This window comes from Dendrobates tinctorius, unplaced genomic scaffold (assembly GCF_039654945.1).
Source record: "Dendrobates tinctorius isolate UK_male_01 unplaced genomic scaffold, ASM3965494v1 ptg000129l, whole genome shotgun sequence".
In the NCBI taxonomy this organism is placed as follows: domain Eukaryota; kingdom Metazoa; phylum Chordata; class Amphibia; order Anura; family Dendrobatidae; genus Dendrobates; species Dendrobates tinctorius.
The window spans coordinates 23,372,399-23,391,731 of NW_027361797.1; the positions used below are offsets into that span (position 1 = coordinate 23,372,399).

General features: G+C 40.1%; 1 protein-coding gene across 1 annotated transcript in view; it reads right to left on the reverse strand.

Annotated features, from left to right (window-relative positions):
- The window catches only part of LOC141047663 (uncharacterized), a 294,273-nt gene that overhangs the window by 13,236 nt on the left and 261,704 nt on the right, over positions 1–19,333 (reverse strand). Inside the window, exons 44-50 of the mRNA XM_073542859.1 lie at positions 18,234–18,421; positions 17,409–17,503; positions 7,776–7,960; positions 4,588–4,790; positions 4,333–4,495; positions 3,684–3,793; positions 990–1,112 (exon numbers count right to left, since the gene is read on the reverse strand). Of these exons, the coding sequence (XP_073398960.1) occupies positions 990–1,112; positions 3,684–3,793; positions 4,333–4,495; positions 4,588–4,790; positions 7,776–7,960; positions 17,409–17,503; positions 18,234–18,421 (1,067 nt within the window). The remainder of the gene's footprint in view (positions 1–989; positions 1,113–3,683; positions 3,794–4,332; positions 4,496–4,587; positions 4,791–7,775; positions 7,961–17,408; positions 17,504–18,233; positions 18,422–19,333) is intronic.

A 19,333-nucleotide genomic window follows, 5' to 3' on the forward strand; every position in this document is an offset into this window, starting at 1 on the left:
ACAATATGCAACCTGTTTTGGGTGTCTAATCGGCCTGTATAAATGATTGGTGTTGGCAGCTAGTAGTGGTGCATTTTTGTTATTGTGGAGTTGACAGTAACCATTCTGGGTTATATTTATATATTCCATGAGCTGGAATCTGAGGTGTATATACCATACACTCACTGTGAGTTCCCCAATAACCAGCCTTGTAGTAAACGCAGCGGCAGCAGCCTTGAACATCTATGGTTAGTGAATTGCATAATTGCCCTGACGATTGGAGGCAGAGGAGTTGCTTTTACCTTACAACTTGGTGGCAGTGGTGGAATCTGGGTGATCTCTCCCATGCAATATCTGAAAAACTACTGTTAGGGTCCCATTACATGCTTCAATGTCCCAGCGATCCCACCAACGATCTGACGTGGATGGTATCACTGGGACATAGTTAGCTGATCGCTGGTGAGCTGTCACATAGACAGACCCACCAGCGATCAGGACCAGCGAGCACGCTGGTATCTAGGGTAAACAGTGGGTAACTAAGAGCCGCGCGGCTCTTAGTTACCCGCTGTTTACCCTGGATACCAGCTCCCAGCGTCGCTGATCGTTGGTCTCTCGCTGTCACAGGCAGCGACGTGTGCTGTCCAGCTGGAGACCAATGACAGAATTAAGGCCCAGAGCATTAAGCAACAATTAACAATCAGCCGTCTGATCGCTGATCGTTGCTACATGTCACACACAACAATGTCGTTTCAACATCGCTGCAACGTCACCAAACTGGTGACGTTGCAACGATATCGTTCACAATATCATTGTGTGTATCGGCCCCCTTATCCTTGACATTCCTGTATATAGTGGAGTCAAGAGAGATAGCTGTTGACCAGACACGTTATCTAAGGTGTAGAAGCACATTTACCCTTTGAAGTCACAAAGAAGACTAACAGGTCTCCAGTGTTACAGCTACACATATATAAAACAAAACATTTTTAAAAATAGTTTTTCTAAAATCTTACAACTCTGAAGCAGTTCCGGAGCACAGACTGCCCCCCTTGGAAGAAGGCTTTACATAGCTTCTGATGAGGTGCAGTGGTACAGGCCTTCACCTTCTTTCTTCCGGAACTACACTGACTGTCAACCTACGGAAATCATGAAAAAGCAAATAATCACATGTTCTAATGTTTCTACAGGAAACTATTACTGATTTTGCTGGATTATTTTAACCCGTTCACAATGCAACCAATTTAGTTTTTTTCCTCCCCTTTTTTCCAAGAGCCATAGCGTCTTTTATTTTTCCTCGATATAGCTGTATGAGGGATTGATTTTTATGTACATTTGAATAACACCATTTATTTTACCATTCAATGTAATGGAAAATTTAAAAAAAATTACAAGTGTGGAAAGATTGCGAAAAAAAATAACCAAAACAATTCCGACACTTTTTTTGGGCTTCAGTTTTATGTGTGTGTTAAAAGTGACCCAGAAACATGATTCTCCAGGTCAGTATGTTCACGACATTACCAAATTTGTCCATTTTTTAAATTATTTTAGTGGACCCATAACGTTATCATTTTTCTGAGGATGGAGCTGCATGAGAGCTTTTATACTGTTAGCATTTCAGGATAGACAGGAAATTTTTGTGCATTTTTAGCAGCATCGTGGCAATTTAACAACTGTACTTTTGTCATTTCTAAGAAAAAATGTCTTTACGGTGTTTACTGATCAGGTTAGTTCTATATCTTGACAGAGCGGACTTTTACAAATGCAGTGCTACCAAATATATTTTCTTTTTTTAATGAGGGGAAAAGGAAGTGATTTGAATTTTTAATGTCTTTTAATATATTTAAAAACATTCCTTTTTTTCCTTTTTTTTCAGTCTCCCAGAGGACTTCAACCTTTGATCGTCTGATTGCTTATGCTATACACCTGTATTGTAAAGTATAGGACAAATCATGGTCTCCTATGAATGCAAGCTACAGGCTGTTCTTCATAGGAATCTCATCATAGCATGCACGAGGATCTTCAGCAAAACCCACACAGTCGTTGCAACCTTTCCGCACCTCTTGAATGCAATGCCTCATGAGGGACATGGAACGGCAAGTCCCTGGTTTGAGCGATTTAAATGCGGCTGTCAAAGATTGACCGCGACATGTATTTGGTTAATATCAGCGGACAGAGCTCAGATCCCTGGCTGTTAGAGGCATACGATGTCTGTGTAACACAGCCATCATACCATGGGAATAGGACGGGCTCAGCCGCTGAGCCCGCTCCGTACACCTCCCAATAATTTGTTCCAAATGCGTAAAGTGGATTTTGGGAAGGGTTTAAACTGTCACCTATAGGAAATGAAATAACTATTCACTAGAGAATTAAGAACTATTACCATGAATCTTGAGGGGGGAAGGGACATAGTTAATTTTCATTACTTGGAAATTATGTTTTATTTTAATGTAAATTAATAATGTTTCAGTCCCAAAAAAAGTAGTTATAATATTAATCTGGTGTCATAAAAAATATTTACATATTAAATTTTTAAAACAACTGGCATACAATCTCACAAGAGATAGTAGGGGAGAGTTTTTACGAGCTAGTACAGGTAAGATAGTACAAACAAATATAAGTATTAACCCCTTCGTGACCGGGCCAATTTTTTCAATTCTGACTAATGTCACTTTATGTGGTCATAACTCTGGAACACTTCAACAAATCCCAGTGATTTTGAGACTGCTTTTTATGGCACATTGTAATTTATGATAGTGGTAAATTTAGATTGATATATTTAGTGTTTATTTATAAAAAAAAAATCAGAAACTTGACAAAAATGTAAAAAAAATTGCAATTTTCAAACTTTGAATGATTATCCCTTTAATCCAGATAGTCATACCACAGAAAAACATTAATAAATAACATTTCCCACATGTCTGCTTTACATCACCACTATTTTTAAAACGCTAATTTATTTTATTAGCCTTTTAGGAGGTTTAAAAATGCAGCAATGATTTTTCATTTTTTCAAGGAAATTTACAAAATATATTTTTTTGAGGGACCTATCCAGGTTTGAAGTGACTTTGGGGGTGCTATATATTGGAAAACCCCAAACATGATACCATTTTAAAAACGGCACCCCCTGACATATTGAAAACTGCTGTCAGGTAGTTTATTAACCCTTCAGGTGATTTTCAGGAATTAATGGAAAGTGGTATAGCCGGAAGGAAAAAGTGTTTGTTTACCACCTAAATGTCGCTAACTTCTGAACCGGTCGTTACAGCCGGGAGACTCTAAGGCCGCTATTTGGCCATGAACTGCTATGGCAAACATGAGGACCACAGAATCATAATCTCGGTGTATCAATTAGATTAAAGTGCAAGTCCCCACAATCTAATAACCATTTATTTAATGTAGTCACTTTTGACAGCAGCAACTAAGGGGTTAAACAGATATGGATGGTGCCAACACCTATCATTTGATTTGTGATACAGCAAGTTGTCAGATATAGTGGACAGCCTAGAGCTGCTGGATTGTCACCTATATGGGGATGATATTCCCTTATATCTCAGGTCAGGAAAAATACGTATTGGCTGTCATGAAGGGGTTAATGCTGCTAATACATACTAACAGTGTTTTAAATATATTGGTAATATATTTTATATTGATATATTATATTTTTTTTTTTTTAAACTCAGGAAGATCAATGCAGAATGGATAAATACCTGCCATTTCAGTGAAAAGTCGTGTGTGCTGTTTGCACGAGAGTGGTCTGGAAGCAGGAGATCATTTCCAGCTTCATTGTCATTAGTGCCAAAATGTCCAGCAGAGACTCCTAGAATTACAAAATAATCAGGTCATGTAAGGTCGGGTTCGTGTCACATTTTAGCCACTTGTCCGTAGGTCTGTCAGAGCTTTCAACGACACCATTGTCTTTAATGAAGCAGGCGGGTCACTTTGTGCCCTGCCTAACTTCATTTTCCGCAGTATCCTCCTTTTTTTAGGCAGGCAGAAAAATGCAGTGGTGGCCTCGGATAGAGAGTGCACAGTACAGACCAGTAGCTCAACAATTCAGCTGATCTGAACTGTGAATCTTCAGGAGTGCACCGTCCCCCTAACAAGCAAGAAGTCAAGAGGATGGGGAGCAGTGCGCTCCTGAAGAAGAAGAAGAAGATTTGAAAACACTTTTACACAGGTCCACTGCTTATGGTGCAGAATGTGTGACAGTACAGGACTTGACGGCTCAAAGAACGTCCGTAACGATAACTTTACACCACTTATTTGATGGATCACAACTTCTAACATTTGTGAGCATCCACTGTAATTGGATATTTAACTACACTGGTTCCATAGTTGCTTCACTTTGACTTATACCATGATGCCATCCTTCCAGGGTAATACTGCAGACGTCGTAGTGATTGTCGCATTGTAAAGTTATTCCTTCTTGATTTGAGACTTCGATGTTATTAACGTTCTTTTTTATTGATATTCCATTCTTAAACGTAGGTAGATCGAGGTTTTGGCAGTTTTCTTCTATCTGTGTAAAAATATTGAGATCAACATGATCAACATCAAGAAATGAAATTTTAATATTAAACTTCAATGTTGGATGGAGGCTGAAAATGTTACCTTTAGTCCAGGATAGATGTCAATGGCAACCTGATTCATTTCTACGTGTAATGACCTCTGGCCACTAGTGCCTTGGTTCAGTACTATAGTAAATGTATCGTGCAGAAAATCTTTTGCCAACAGGAGGCTACATTTAGAAGAGAGATCCGCAATGTTTCCATCAAAGGTCACAATGTGCTTGTTTCCAATCAACACGGCGTGATCTAGTGAAAAAAGAGACAGAGATAATAAAGTATAAAAATACATAAAGAAGACAAACTGATCCCATAGCTTATGTTTTTCAAGTCTTTATGATCTTGAGCTTGTGTATGATATTCATTTAACATCAGAGTCAGGAAGTCTAAAACATTTTAAAGACGTTTTCCAAGTTTGGGGAAAGTTTTTGAATTATTTAAATGCATGTATTTGGGCTAAAATGATTTTTTCAATTAGGATTCATAATATCTTTTCCAAAAAAAAGCGTAAAAGCCATCCCACCAACGACAAGGTGTATCGAATCGGGATGGTCCTAACCTCTTGTATTAAAACCTTACCACGTATCAAAAATGACCTCAATGTGAATAAGAGCCAAGCAGGGCCAGGGACCAACTATGGACACCCCGCAATTGGAAGCTATATAACGTAACGCCAAGTTCAAAGAAAGGGAGGGCACACCCTTATGGGCACTGTGTGCAAGAAACTAAAGAAAAATCAAAAGAAATGAACTGAAGTGTTAGGTGTAGTATAAGAGTACAAGTATATGCAACGTGTAAGAGCTTGTTCACACTGGCCATTAAACAGACAAAACCTAAAATAGAAGCAAAATGAACATTACCCTGCTGTAAGTAAAAATCAATAGTATATATAAATGACATAAGGTACTTAATAAACACTTTGAAAAGCAGGGCATTACGTTATATAGCTTCCCATTGCAGGGTGTCCATAGTTGCACTCTGGTCCTGCTCTGCCTTTATTCACACAGGTCATTTTTGACACCTAATAAAATTTTATTACTAGAGGTTAGGACCGTCCCCACTGGGAACACCCTGGCGCTAGTGGGATGGCTTTTACATTTTTTTAAATCAAAAACGGTGTTTGCTACTGTAAGTAGCCGATATTATTTATATTAAAACCATACAGGAAAAAGAGTGATTATCCCTGGGCGCTGCCACAGAGTGAAGAAAAGGGTCTCACTTGTCCACCCTTGCCTTCATACTGTGGCAGTGCACCCACCAGTGTGCGGGTCAGTGGTTGGAGCAGCAGTCTTTCATTCTTACAAGTACGGAGTTGTGCTGGGTCACAACCCACAGGTGAAAATATACAATCCTTTGCTCGCTGTGTCTTCCATTGAGGGTAACACACTTGCAGCACCTTTTCTTTTTTCCTATGTTATCTATAGGCACTATTGCTTTATACTTACAGCAGGGTATACGTTTATTTTGCTTCTATCTTAAGTTTAGCATATTATGTCAGTACTAGATGGTGACCCGATTCTAAGGCATCGGGTATTCAAGAATATGTATGTAGCTTATTTAAAGGGAATCTGTCACCCCATTTTTGCCGCATAAGCTGGGGCCACTGCCATCAGGGGTTTATCTACAGCATTCTGTAATGCTGTAGATAAGCCCCGATGAAACCTGAAAAATAAGAAACATGTTAGATTATCAGGGGGAGGTGCGGTGGGTGTCTCCGTCCGGTCCGGCACCTCCTATCTTCATATGATGATGTCCTCCTCCTTGCTTCTCCCTCGGCTCCTGTGCATGCATACTTTATCTGCCCTGTTGATTGCAGAGTAAAGTACTGCAGTGCGCAAGGGCCAGAAAAGGTCAGAGAGGTCCGGCGCCTGCGCACTGCAGTACTCTGCTCTGCCCTCAACAGGGCCGATAAAGTACGCATGCGCAGGAGCCGAGGGAGAAGCAAGGAGGAGGACGTCATCGTATGAAGATGGGAAGCGCCGGACGGGTTGGCGACACTCATCGGACCGGACCGAACGCCAGGGTGAGTATAATCTAAAGGCCCCGTTACACGCAACAATATAGTGAATGATATCGTTGCAACGTCACCAGTTTGGTGACGTTGCAGCGATGTCAAAACGACATCATTGCGTGTGACACGTAGCAACAATCAACGCTTAGTTACCCGCATCTTTTTCATTAGTTACCCGCTGTTTACCTTGGATACCAGCGTGCCCGCTGGTCCTGATCGCTGGTGAGTCTGCCTATGTGACAGCTCACCAGTGATCAGCTAACTATGTCCCAGCGATCCCAACCACGTCGGATCGTTGGTGGGATTGCTGGGACATAGAAGCGTGTAACAGGACCCGAACTCTTTTTTTTTTTATCTTTCAGGTTTCATCGGGGGCTTATCTACAGCATTACAGAATGCTGTAGATAAGCCCCTGATGGTGGCAGGAGATGACCCACGGCAACCGTTGGGAGATTAGAGGCTAGCGCCGCAGATCTCCCGACGGTAGCGATGGCGTGCGTCGTTCGAATTCCGCGCCAATTCACAGCCGGACCGCGCCTGTTGCTGATTGGTCGCGGCCATCCGGGCACAACCAATCAGCGATGCGAGATTTCCATTACAGACAGACAGACAGAATTAGACGATTATATAGTAGATAACATTATAAAGCCAGAATTTTTATACATGGAAGCAAGGTTGCCAACTTGACTTTGTATTTTTTCTAGACAGCTTATAAAAAAAATCACGGGCATACTATATTTTTTTACAGCCACATTGGAAAACCATAATAAATCATTAAGATTGTTAATGATACCTGTCTACAGGCCATCATTCTAATACGAAAACATCAGCTGTATTCACTATAAACTGTAAAATGATGATAATTACCATCAAAGTAATTTGTATAATTTTCTTCGGCTTCAAAAAAAAATCACAGGCAGAATTTTTTTTTTACAGACACATTGGGAAACCATAATAAATCATTAAGATTGTAAGTGATACCTGTCTACAGTCCATCATACTAATATGAAAAAAATCAGCTGCATTCACTATAAACTGTAAAATGGTGATAATTACAGTCAAAATAATTTGTATAATTTTCTTCAGCTTCAAAGAAATCACGGACGCCTTAAATATTTTTTACGGACAGGGCAAAAAAAAGTGACCTAGTTTTATGGACTGTCCTGAAATTTCTGGACTGCTGGCAACCCTGTATGGAACCGCACCAAGTAAGTGTCACCTACACTCGAATGGACTCTCCATCATCCTTCGTTTAAATCGGTAATACTCCGCTACAGGATTCACGCTGTACAGTTCTCTTAGTGGTTTCATTAGCTTCTCCTCAATGATGTAGTGCGTGACATTTGCAAGGTCTGTTAAGTGGTATTCCATGGGAAGCACAGGGAAACTTAAGGTGACAGAACAGTTACTGCAAAATACAAGAAACAGACAAATGAATGTCCCGGTAGGAGTTACACTTCCAACCCAACACATGTGAATATCAACCTTGGATTGTGCAACACAAGTGTACGTTATTGCAAAGTCAGGCAATAATTAAGTCGAAGTGTTTTCCTCTTTTCTTAGCAAGGTCAATGATGAATATCGGATGCAATGCTTATATCTAATGAAAACTTGGCAACACAATCAGATTTAGAAGTTTCCCGTTACTAAAACAATAGTTTACTCAGGACAAGCAAGTAATTCAAGAGAAAGCTTAGAATACAAGAAGATTGAGAAACATTGGACCTATTTATTTACTTATTTTTTATCATTATTTAGAGGGGTTATTACCATACTGTTCATCTACAATTCCAAAATGTTGGGACGCTTTGTAAAATGTAAAAAGAAGAAAAAATAATGAATGAAAACGAGTTAAACTGTTAAATTCTTTAATGTAAATCACGAATGCAGTGTCCTGTAGACTCGAGAGACAATGGACCATCCAGCTTGTCATCAGCACACAGTTCAAAAGCTGGCATCTAGGATGGTATGAGGCTGCATTAGTGCCTATGGTATGGGCAGCGTACACATCATGGATGACACTATGAATGCTGAGCTTTCACAGAGGTTGTAGAACATATGCTCCCATTTAGGCAACATCTATTTCAGGGAAGGCTTTGTATATTTCAGCAAGACAATGCTAAACCACATACTGCATCCATCACAACAGCACGGCTTCACAGAATAGCTTGGGTCATGAACTGGCCTACTGCAATCCACTCCTTTCACCCATAGCAAATATTCGGCACATTACGAAAGGAGAAATCCGGCAATGACTATCCATGAGTTTTCTCATAAAAAAACAATTTTTTGTTTCTAGCTTGATGATAACAAATTTGTCCAATTTAACTGCACTAGCACTTTTTGATCTATCGTCTTGATCCCTCCAGACACAGGGTACAGTAGGGCAAGAAGGGAGAGCCGTCGATCAACGGGGGGCACCAATGCGCAGGTCTAGGGTGCCAACCTTCGCGGTAAGGTAGACAAAAGTGAGAAACTGAACAGGCACAGATCTTGTCCCTTTATATTTGTATATAACGTTGCTGTTTGCATTTTGTATGTGTGTACCTTTTAACCTCTTAACCTCCGGGCCATTTTCCGTTTTTGCATTTTTGTTTTTCGCTTCCCTTCTTCCCAGAGCCATAACCTTTTGATTTTTCTGTCAAAATGGCCATGTGAGGGCTTGTTCTTTTTATTTAAGTGGTGAGAAAAAATTCCAAACTTTGGTAAAAAAAAAAAAAAAAAAGCACCATTTTCCGAGACTTGTAGCTTCTCCATTTTTCATGATTTGGGGCTGGGTGAGGGCTTATTTTTGCATGCCGAGCTGACGTTTTTATTGATACCATTTTGATATACAGTCATATGTAAAAGTTTGGGCACCCCTATTAATGTTAACCTTTTTTCTTTATAACAATTTTGGTTTTTGCAACAGGTATTTCAGTTTCATATATCTAATAACTGATGGACTCAGTTATATTTCTGGATTCAAATGAGGTTTATTGTACTAACAGAAAATGTGCAATCTGCATTTAAACAAAATTTCACCGGTGCAAAAGTATGGGCACCCATATCATTTTCTTGATTTGAACACTCCTAACTACTTTTTGCTGACTTCCTGAAGCACTAAATTGGTTTTGTAACCTCATTGAGCTTTGAACTTCATAGCCAGGTGTATCAAATCATGAGAAAAGGTATTTAAGGTGGCCACTTGCAAGTAGTTCTCCTATTTGATTCTCCTATGAAGAGTGGCATCATGGGCTCCTCAAAACAACTCTCAAATGATCTGAAAACAAAGATTATTCAACATAGCTTTTCAGGGGAAGGATACAAAAAGTTGTCTCAGAGATTTAACCTGTCAGTTTCCACTGTGAGGAACATAGTAAGGAAATGGAAGAACACAGGTACAGTTCTTGTTAAGCCCAGAAGTGGCAGGCCAAGAAAAATATCAGAAAGGCAGAGAAGAAGAATGGTGAGAACAGTCAAGGACAATCCACAGACCACCTCCAAAGACCTGCAGCATCATCTTGCTGCAGATGGTGTCACTGTGCATCGGTCAACAATACAGCGCACTTTGCACAAGGAGAAGCTGTATCGGAGAGTGATGCGAAAGAAGCCGTTTCTGCAAGCACGCCACAAACAGAGTCGCCTGAGGTATGCAAAAGCACATTTGGACAAGCCAGTTACATTTTGGAAGAAGGTCCTGTGGACTGATGAGACAAAGATTGAGTTGTTTGGTCATACAAAAAGGCGTTATGCATGCGCTGTATTGTTGACCGATGCACAGTGACACCATCTGCAGCAAGATGATGCTGCAGGTCTTTGGAGGTGGTCTGTGGATTGTCCTTGACTGTTCTCACCATTCTTCTTCTCTGCCTTTCTGATATTTTTCTTGGCCTGCCACTTCTGGGCTTAACAAGAACTGTACCTGTGTTCTTCCATTTCCTTACTATGTTCCTCACAGTGGAAACTGACAGGTTAAATCTCTGAGACAACTTTTTGTATCCTTCCCCTGAAAAGCTATGTTGAATAATCTTTGTTTTCAGATCATTTGAGAGTTGTTTTGAGGAGCCCATGATGCCACTCTTCATAGGAGAATCAAATAGGAGAACTACTTGCAAGTGGCCACTTTAAATACCTTTTCTCATTATTTGATACACCTGGCTATGAAGTTCAAAGCTCAATGAGGTTACAAAACCAATTTAGTGCTTCAGGAAGTCAGTAAAAAGTAGTTAGGAGTGTTCAAATCAAGAAAATGATAAGGGTGCCCATACTTTTGCACCGGTCAAATTTTGTTTAAATGCAGATTGCACATTTTCTGTTAGTACAATAAACCTCATTTGAATCCAGAAATATAACTGAGTCCATCAGTTATTAGATATATAAAACTGAAATAGCTGTTGCAAAAACCAAAATTGTTATAAAGAAAAAAGGTTAACATTAATAGGGGTGCCCAAACTTTTACATATGACTGTAGATACAATCTTTTGATCGCCTATTATTGCATTTTATTGCAATGTAGTGGTGACCAAAAAAACATAATTCTGGCATTTTGAATTTTTGTCTCGTTACGCCATTTACCAATCAGATTAATTCTTTTTAATATATTGATAGATCGGACAATTCTGAACGCAGCGATACCAAATATGTGCATATTTGATTTTTTTATTGTTTTATTTTGAATAGGATGATTTTAACTTTTATATTTTTTTTAATATTTTTAAAAACATATTTTTACTTTTTACTTCAAAAGGCTCCATGGGAGACTAGAAGCTGCAGTTGTCTGATCGGCTCTGCTACATACAGGCAATGATCGGGTGGCGCTCATAGCAATCCAGTAGTGACAATAATAGAGGTCTGCTGGAGACCTCTGGTTGTCATGCCGACCCACCAGTGATCCGCGATCACGTGACGGGGTCACCGATAGGCAGGATTTACGGTGCGCTTCCCATGTGGTATATAGATCTCAGTAGATTTTTGGATGTGTACTATATAAATTTCAGTAGACTGTTGGATGTGTAGTATATAGACATCTGTTGACTATTGGATGTTTTGTATATACAGTTCTGGCCGAAAGTGTTGGCACCCTTGAAAGTGTTCCAGAAAATGAAGTATTTCTCCAGGAAAATGATTGTAATTATGCATGTTTTGCTATACACATATTTATTTCCTTTGTGTGTATTGAAACATAAAAAAACAGAGAAAAAAAGGGAAATTGGACAAAATCTCACACAAAACCCCACAAATGAGCTGGACAAAATTGTTTGCACCTTTCTAAAATTGTGGGCAAAGAACTTTGCTTCAAGCATGTGATGCTTGTTGAAACTCACTTGTGGCAAATAACAGGTGTTGTTGACAATATGAAAACCACACCTGAAGCTAGAAAAAAGGGGAGAAATTGACTCATTCTTTGTGTGTCTGTATGTGCCACATTACGCATGGAGAACAGAGAAAGGGGAAGAGAACTGTCTAAGGACTTCAGAATCAAAATTGTTGAGCAATATCAACAATCTCAACGTTACAAGTTCATCTCCAGATGGTGCGCAACATAATCAAGAAGTTTACAACCCATCGCACTGTATCTTATCTCCTTGGATAGTTCAGATACTGGATAAGCAGCCCCAATCAAGTTCCAAAGAAATTCACGTTGTCCTGCAGGATCCGGGTGCATCAGTGTCAGCGTGAACTATCTGTCGATATTTGAATGAAATGAAATGCTAGAATACTCAGGAGGACCCCACTGCTTATACAGACATAAAAAAGCTAGACTGCAGTTTGCCAATTTATATGCAAATAAGCCAAAATAATTCTGGCAAAGTTTTTGGTAAAGCATATCATTCTACTATTTACAGTAAACGTAAAGAAAAGAACACATTACCTACAGTCAAATATGGTGGAGGTTAAAAGATGTTTTGAGGCTGTGTTGCTGTCTCTGGCACTGGGTGCCTTGACTGAGTGCAAGGTGTGTGCAAGTCTGTGTGCAAGGTGAGTGCAAATCTGAAGATTACCAAAAGATTTTGGGTTGCAATGTAGTGCCCAGTGACAGAAAGCTCAGTTTGTGTCTTAAGTCATGGGTCTTCCAGCAGGACAATGACCATAAACATACTTCAAAAAGCACCCAGAAATGGATGGAAACAAAGTGCTTAAGAGTTCTGAAGAGATCAGCAATGAGTCCGAATCTAAATCCTATTGAACTCCTGTGGAGTGATCTTAAAATTGCTGTTGGGAGAAGGCACCATTCAAATATGACACACCTGGAGCAGTTTGCAAAAGAAGAGTGGTCCTAAATTCCAGTTGGGAGGTGTAAGAAGCTTGATTATGGTTAGCGGAAGCGATTGATTGCCGTTATTTATTTCAAAGAGTGTGGAATCAAATATTAAGTTGAGGATGCCAACTATTTTGTCGGGCCCATTTTGGGGGTTTTGTTTGAAATTATGTCCAATTTGCCTTTTTTTCTCAGTTTTTTTTGTTTTATTCCAATACACACAAAGGAAATAAAGATGTGTATAACAAAACATATAATTGCATTAATTTTCTGGGAGACATACTTCATTTTCTGGAACAATTTTTTGGTGCCCCCAGGAGTATGGTCACCACAGTGGCATTACCTTCCTCCTAGGGAGTGTGATGTCATGCTTGGAAGCAATGAAGGGTCTCTCTATCAGTTAAATACAACACACAGCACAGTTCCCACTCCAGGCCAGCAAAGGGAGCTCTGAACCAAAACTGGGGGAGGAGCTGCTCTCTGGGGGCCAGGAAGGGGAAAGTAGTTAGTTCATTTGAGGAGGGTAATGTGTGTGGACGTGAGGAGAAGAGCTGGAAGATTGAGCAGAGTTCAGGCTCACTTCTAGCTGTAGCGCATGGTCTGGAGTCCGGTCTCCAAGGTACGGATACTGATGTTCCTGCAGCAGAAACCGGAGGAATAGGAAGCTCTGTAATTGCTCTGTTCCCACATAAGACTCGGAGGCACAACAGCAATGTGTGAGCCAGAAGAAGGAGGCTACAGCTGTCTGCCATACGAGGGAGTTCTAAAAGAGAACAAGCAAGTGGAACTTCAGTGTAACACAGTACTGCAAGTACCTCAGAAAGCGCTAGAAAGGAGACTACACAACCCATCTACATAGAGAGATTCCTACGTTGCTTCCAAGCTGGCCAGCCTCTGTTCCATCTGTAATCTGGACCCTGGACTGCATTTACAAAGCACAGTAAAGGTAACGGAAACTGCACCCTGTTGTGTCATTGCATTGTTCCTGCAAACCCTCCAGCACTGCTACATCTCTGTGCCAGACACTACACCCTCTTCCTCAACACCTATTACCACTGCCCTGGGACTACAGCTCTACCAGTGGGGAGCTATTACATCTTGCTGCCTTATACCATCTGTCCCAGAGGATCTGCCTGCAGCGTCGGCTTAACCCCTTCATTGACGATCACCACAGGTGGCGTCGGGTATCATCCACTTATAAACTTTAACCAGCCACTCTTAACCCCTTTTACATGGACGCCCAGGGCCACGGACCGGGTCACCGCTACTGTGACACTTCCCTCTGAGATACCGGCCCGGTACCGAGTACCCCACTGCCCTGGCGGGCGATCCAATTTCACGGGTGTCAACATTTTCAGCCATGACTGTAGATTTCAGTAGACTGTAAGATGTGTAGCATATAGACGTCTGTAGACTGTTGGATGTGTGGTATATAGATCTCTTTAGACTGCTAGATTTCCAGTTCTTGTCTTTTTTTTTAGAGTGGTTTAGTACCTATTAGTTAGAATTAGGCCATGTTTCTAGTCTTTGAGCTTTGCAAAATTCTACAGTAGCAATTTGAGGAAGAAAGACAAGTGCAATGTCAAATCCACACAATATGTATGAAAAGAGCTGTTTTTAAATAAGATGTAAACGAGGAAGAGGAAGCAGATGATTCTGTAAAAGTTCAGTCATATGAATACACTGGGTTGTTAAGGCAGAGTTTAACATTTGTAACATGTTAATGTCATCTGTTCATACATCTGAATGATTCTGCGGAAATTTCTCTAACAGTCATCATTTAATCAGACCACACGTAGAGAAAACCGAGCCAGAACAGGAAGGTTTGGTGCTCGTTTGCTACCCACCCCAGATTCTGTCCTATGGGCCTATTGCAATGGCTGTGAAATAAATGATTAAATATGAGCCACAGTCAGTACCGACCTTGATGAGGTTTTCTCATAGATATACATTCCGTGGTCCACTAAATCTTGGTTTGGCCAGAAAGAATCTACAGAAAAGTTCAAATCCAGATAGAATCTACTCCGATTCGGCGTGTTGTTAACAGGATGGTAGAAAGTGTAGTACGTTACGGCCAGAGGTGCGCACTAGACAAGTTAACTCAAACTTCCCTTACGAGTCCTGTATGGAGTGACATCACAACGATGCAAAAGTGCATGGACCAAATATAGTCCATAAATATGTTTTCTTTCATCAGTGATTCCTTATTAGCAACATGAATGGGAGTAGATTGTATTCGGATTTAGACTTCTCTGTAGACTTTTTTTGGCCAAACCATGATTTAGTGGACTACTGAAAGAAAACCTCATCAAGGTCGGTACTTACTGAGGCTATTATTTAATTACTTATTCCATATGCGCCAATAAAACCATTTTTTTATTCCATGATTGGACTTTTTTTTGTTTAATTTCGCCTCTCTGTTGCGGAGATAATTGGCAAATTATTTGACACCTAATCACTTATCATTTTTAAGTCCAAGTGGGTGACAATGTGACACAGCTAAGCTCTGCTGCATTGTCCATCCTGCCACACTGTCTCAGGTAGGTGGCTAGACCAGGCGGTCAGAGCTGTATCGTTACAGCTCACATACAGAAACCTGCTCTGAGCTATGGATGTGGTGTGTTCTTCTTGCCTTTGAGTGCTGCTTACGTATGATTGGTCACCATCATATACTTTGATTGCTAATTCTCCGAAATGCAATGACAAAATAAAATAAAAAAAAAAGTTTTATTCCTCGGTGCAGCCACAATTACAGTGCCTTGAAAATGTATTCATTCCCGCTGAACTTTTCCACATTTTTTAATGTTTGTTATGCCCACAAACTTAAATGTTTTTTCTTTGAATATTATGTGATATATCAACACAAAGTAGCAAGTATTTGTGAAGTGTAAAGGAAATGATACATGGTTTTCTAAATATTTTAAAAATATAAAAATGATGATTGTGTATTTGTATTAAGCCCACTGAGTCAATACTTTGTAGACCACCTTTCACTGCAAATACTGCTACAAGTCTTTTGGGGTCTGTCTCTATCAGCTTTGCACATTTAGAGGCTAAACTTTTTGCCCATTCTTCTTTGCAAACTAGCTCTAGGTCAGAGAGATTGGATGGAGGCGTCTATGAACAACAGTTTTCAAGTCTTGCCAATGATTCTCAATGGGATTTAGGCCTGGACTGTGTCTGGGCCATTCAAACACATAAATATGATTTGATCTAAACCATCCAGTGTAGCTATGGCAGGATGTTTAGGGTTTTTTGTCCTGCTGAAGGGTGAACCTATGCCTCAGTCTCAAGTCGTTTGCAGCCTTCAAGAGATTTTCCTACAGGATTGCCCTGTATTTAGCTCCATCCATCTAACCATCAACTCTGTCCAGCTCCCCTGTCCCTGCTGAAGAAAAGCATCCCCACAGCATGATGCTGCCGCCACCATGTTTGACAGTGTAGTGGTGTTTTCAAGGTGACGTGTAGCATTAAGTTTTCCGCCACACATTGTGTTTTACATTTAGCCCCAAAAGTTCTACTTTCGTCTTATCTGAGCAGAGCACCTTCTTCCACATGCTAGCTGTGTACCGTACATGGATTTTTGTGGCTTTTTGCAAACTGAAAACAGGAATTCTTATGGTTTCCTTTCAAAAATGGCTTTCTTCTTGCCACTCTTCCTTAAAAGCCAGATTTGTGGAGTATATGACTAATAGTTGTCCTGTGGACAGATTCTTCAACCTTAGCTGTGAATTTTTGCAGCTCATCCAGCGTAACCATGGGCCTCTTAGCTGCTTCTCTAATTAGTGCTTTCCTTGCTTGGGATGTCTTTTTAGGTAGACAGGCTTATCTTGGAAGTTTTGCAGTTGTGTCATATTCCTTCCATTTTCGGTTGATGGATTAAACAGTGCCACGTGAGATGTTCAGAGCATGGGCAAATTTTTTTAGAACCTAACCCTGCTTTAATCTTATCCACAACTTTATCCCTGACCTATCTGGTGTGTTCCTTGTTTTTCATGATCTTGTTTGATGTCAAATTTTCTTAAACAAACCTCTGAAGCCTTAACAGAACAGCTGTAGTTATACTGAGAATAAATTATACATAAGTAAACTCAATTTACTAATTATGGGACTTCTGGAGGCAATTGGACACTCAGGATTTTATTTAGGGGTGTCTACAGGGGGCTAAATACAAATGCAGAACATATATTTTCAGATTTATATTGTTAAAATAATTAGAAAACATGTATGAATTCCTTTACACTACACAAATTCTTGCTACTTATTGTTGGTTTGTCACATAAGATCCCAATAAAATAAAATGTAATATCAATTTCTGATTTGGCAGATGTCCCAAGTCATATGGCAAGGCTCGGTAAGGTGTTGATAGTGACTTTTAGGATTGCTACTTCCAATAGGTGGCACTAGAGTGCTAGTCCTTTTCCTGTCTGAAGAGGCAATTTGCATATTTAATTTCCCAGAGGGGAATTGCATGGCCTATAAGTCTCCTTACACTGGCATGTCATGCATGCAGCTTTTCCCAAGGAGAAACGTTACCCTTTAGATCTCTCTTGAAAATATATATGAGAAAAACCCTTTAAGATGACATAATTACACTAATTATTGCTAATCATACCTGGAGTAACGAAACAGTCCTGTCAGAGGTTTCCGAATCCTACTTACTGCTCTGGAAAGCTTGTTCTCTGTCCACTTCAGGATCTGGTGAATGCCCTAAGTTAAAATAAATGAATATGTGAATTATATAAATATATTTAATTATTACACTAATTGTGAAGTTTCCTCTGGTTAAAGGGTTTTCTTATAAAGTAAAGCTATATTGCTTAATCATGCCATTACTTTATGATCAGTAGGGGTCTGAGGTCTGTGTTTACCTGCATAGCAGCACTGCCAGCCACAGAAATAAAGGAAACTGTAGAAAGCCCCTTTCAATTTAAGAAATAGCTGTACTAATGGCAGATATTCCCCCACAGTGTGTGTAATCTGTGAGCAGGCTTTTGCCTCCTAATCTGAGAGCATCATGGTGTAGAGACAGATATCCTGATTCTAGGCACGTGGCACTTACTGGGCTGCTTGCTGTAGGTTTGATAAAAGTACTGTTTAACCAGTAGGAGATTATCACTAGAGGACTAGTAAACCTGCCGCCTCATAGTACTCCATATTCATAAGCTCTGCATAACCCTGGAGCCACCACTGATAGGCAGCTTTCGGTGTACGCTGTGCATAAGCAGAAAGCTGCCAATCAACAGTGTGAGTGGGTTATACAGAGCTCAGCATTCAGAGTTATCACAACTGCAGCAGGCAGCCCAGTAAGTGACAAGTCACTGGAATGGGGGTCTCTCACCCAACATCCCGCTGCTGACAGATTCCCTTTAAGAAGAATACTATTTCTTACGCAGTCTCTGGAGTCATACACTTCAGACTTTTTATTTTTTATACCCACCAAATCTACACCAGCCTTTATGCCATGCAAAACGTGTCTAATAGGTTCCATCAACCATTCATCCTTAATAATACGTGGGAAGTATGCATTGATTTGGTGAAGAATAATGTCCGTTTTGTCCCTCCAAACGTCATCCAGCGGCTTTAAGGTGGCATCGTAATAGGCATCTTTTAAGGTAGCAAGAGGTTCTGAAATGACACATTGTAATGTGATAAGACACTGCACAACAAGCAAAATATTATGTGAAGAGCTTGACTTTGGCATTATTAAAGATACATATGAGGATAGAAAGAAAAGATAGCCTCTCTATAAACCTCCTCCCCTTCCTGCTCCCTACCTATACAGTGCCTTGAAAAAGTATTCACACCCTATGAACTTTTCCACATTTTTACCTTACACCCACAAACTTAAATGTATTCTATAGGGATTTTATGTGATATATCAACACAAGGTAACAATCATTTGCGAGGTGTAAAGGAAATGAATGATACATGGTTTTCTAAATATTTTAAAAATAGAAATCTGACAATTGTATCACGCATTTGTATTCACCTCACCTGAGTCAATATTTTGTAGGACCACCTTTCTCTGAAATTACTGCTTCAAGTCTTCTGAGGTATGTCTCTACAAGCTTTGCACATCTAGAGGATGAAATTTTGCCCATTCTTCTTTGAAATCTAGCTGTAGCTCAGTGAGATTGGATGGAGGCGTCTTTGAACAGCAGTCTCCAACTCTTGCAACAGATTCTCAATGGGATTTAGGCCTGAACTGTGACTGGGCCATTCAAACACATGAATATGCTTTGTTTTAAACCATCCATTGTAGCTCTGACAGTATGTTTAGAGTCCTTACCCACTGGAAGGTTGACCTATGCCCTACTCTCAAGTCTTATGCAGTCTAAACAGGTTTTCCTATAGGATTTCCCTGTACTTGGCTCCATACATCTTCCCATCAACTCTTTCTTGTCCCCACTGAAGAAAATCATCTCCAAAGCATGATGCTGTCACCACCATGTATGACGGTGGGGATGGTGTTTTCAGGGTGATGTGCAGTGTGAGTTTTCTGCCACACATATCATTTTGCATTTTGTCCAAAAAGTA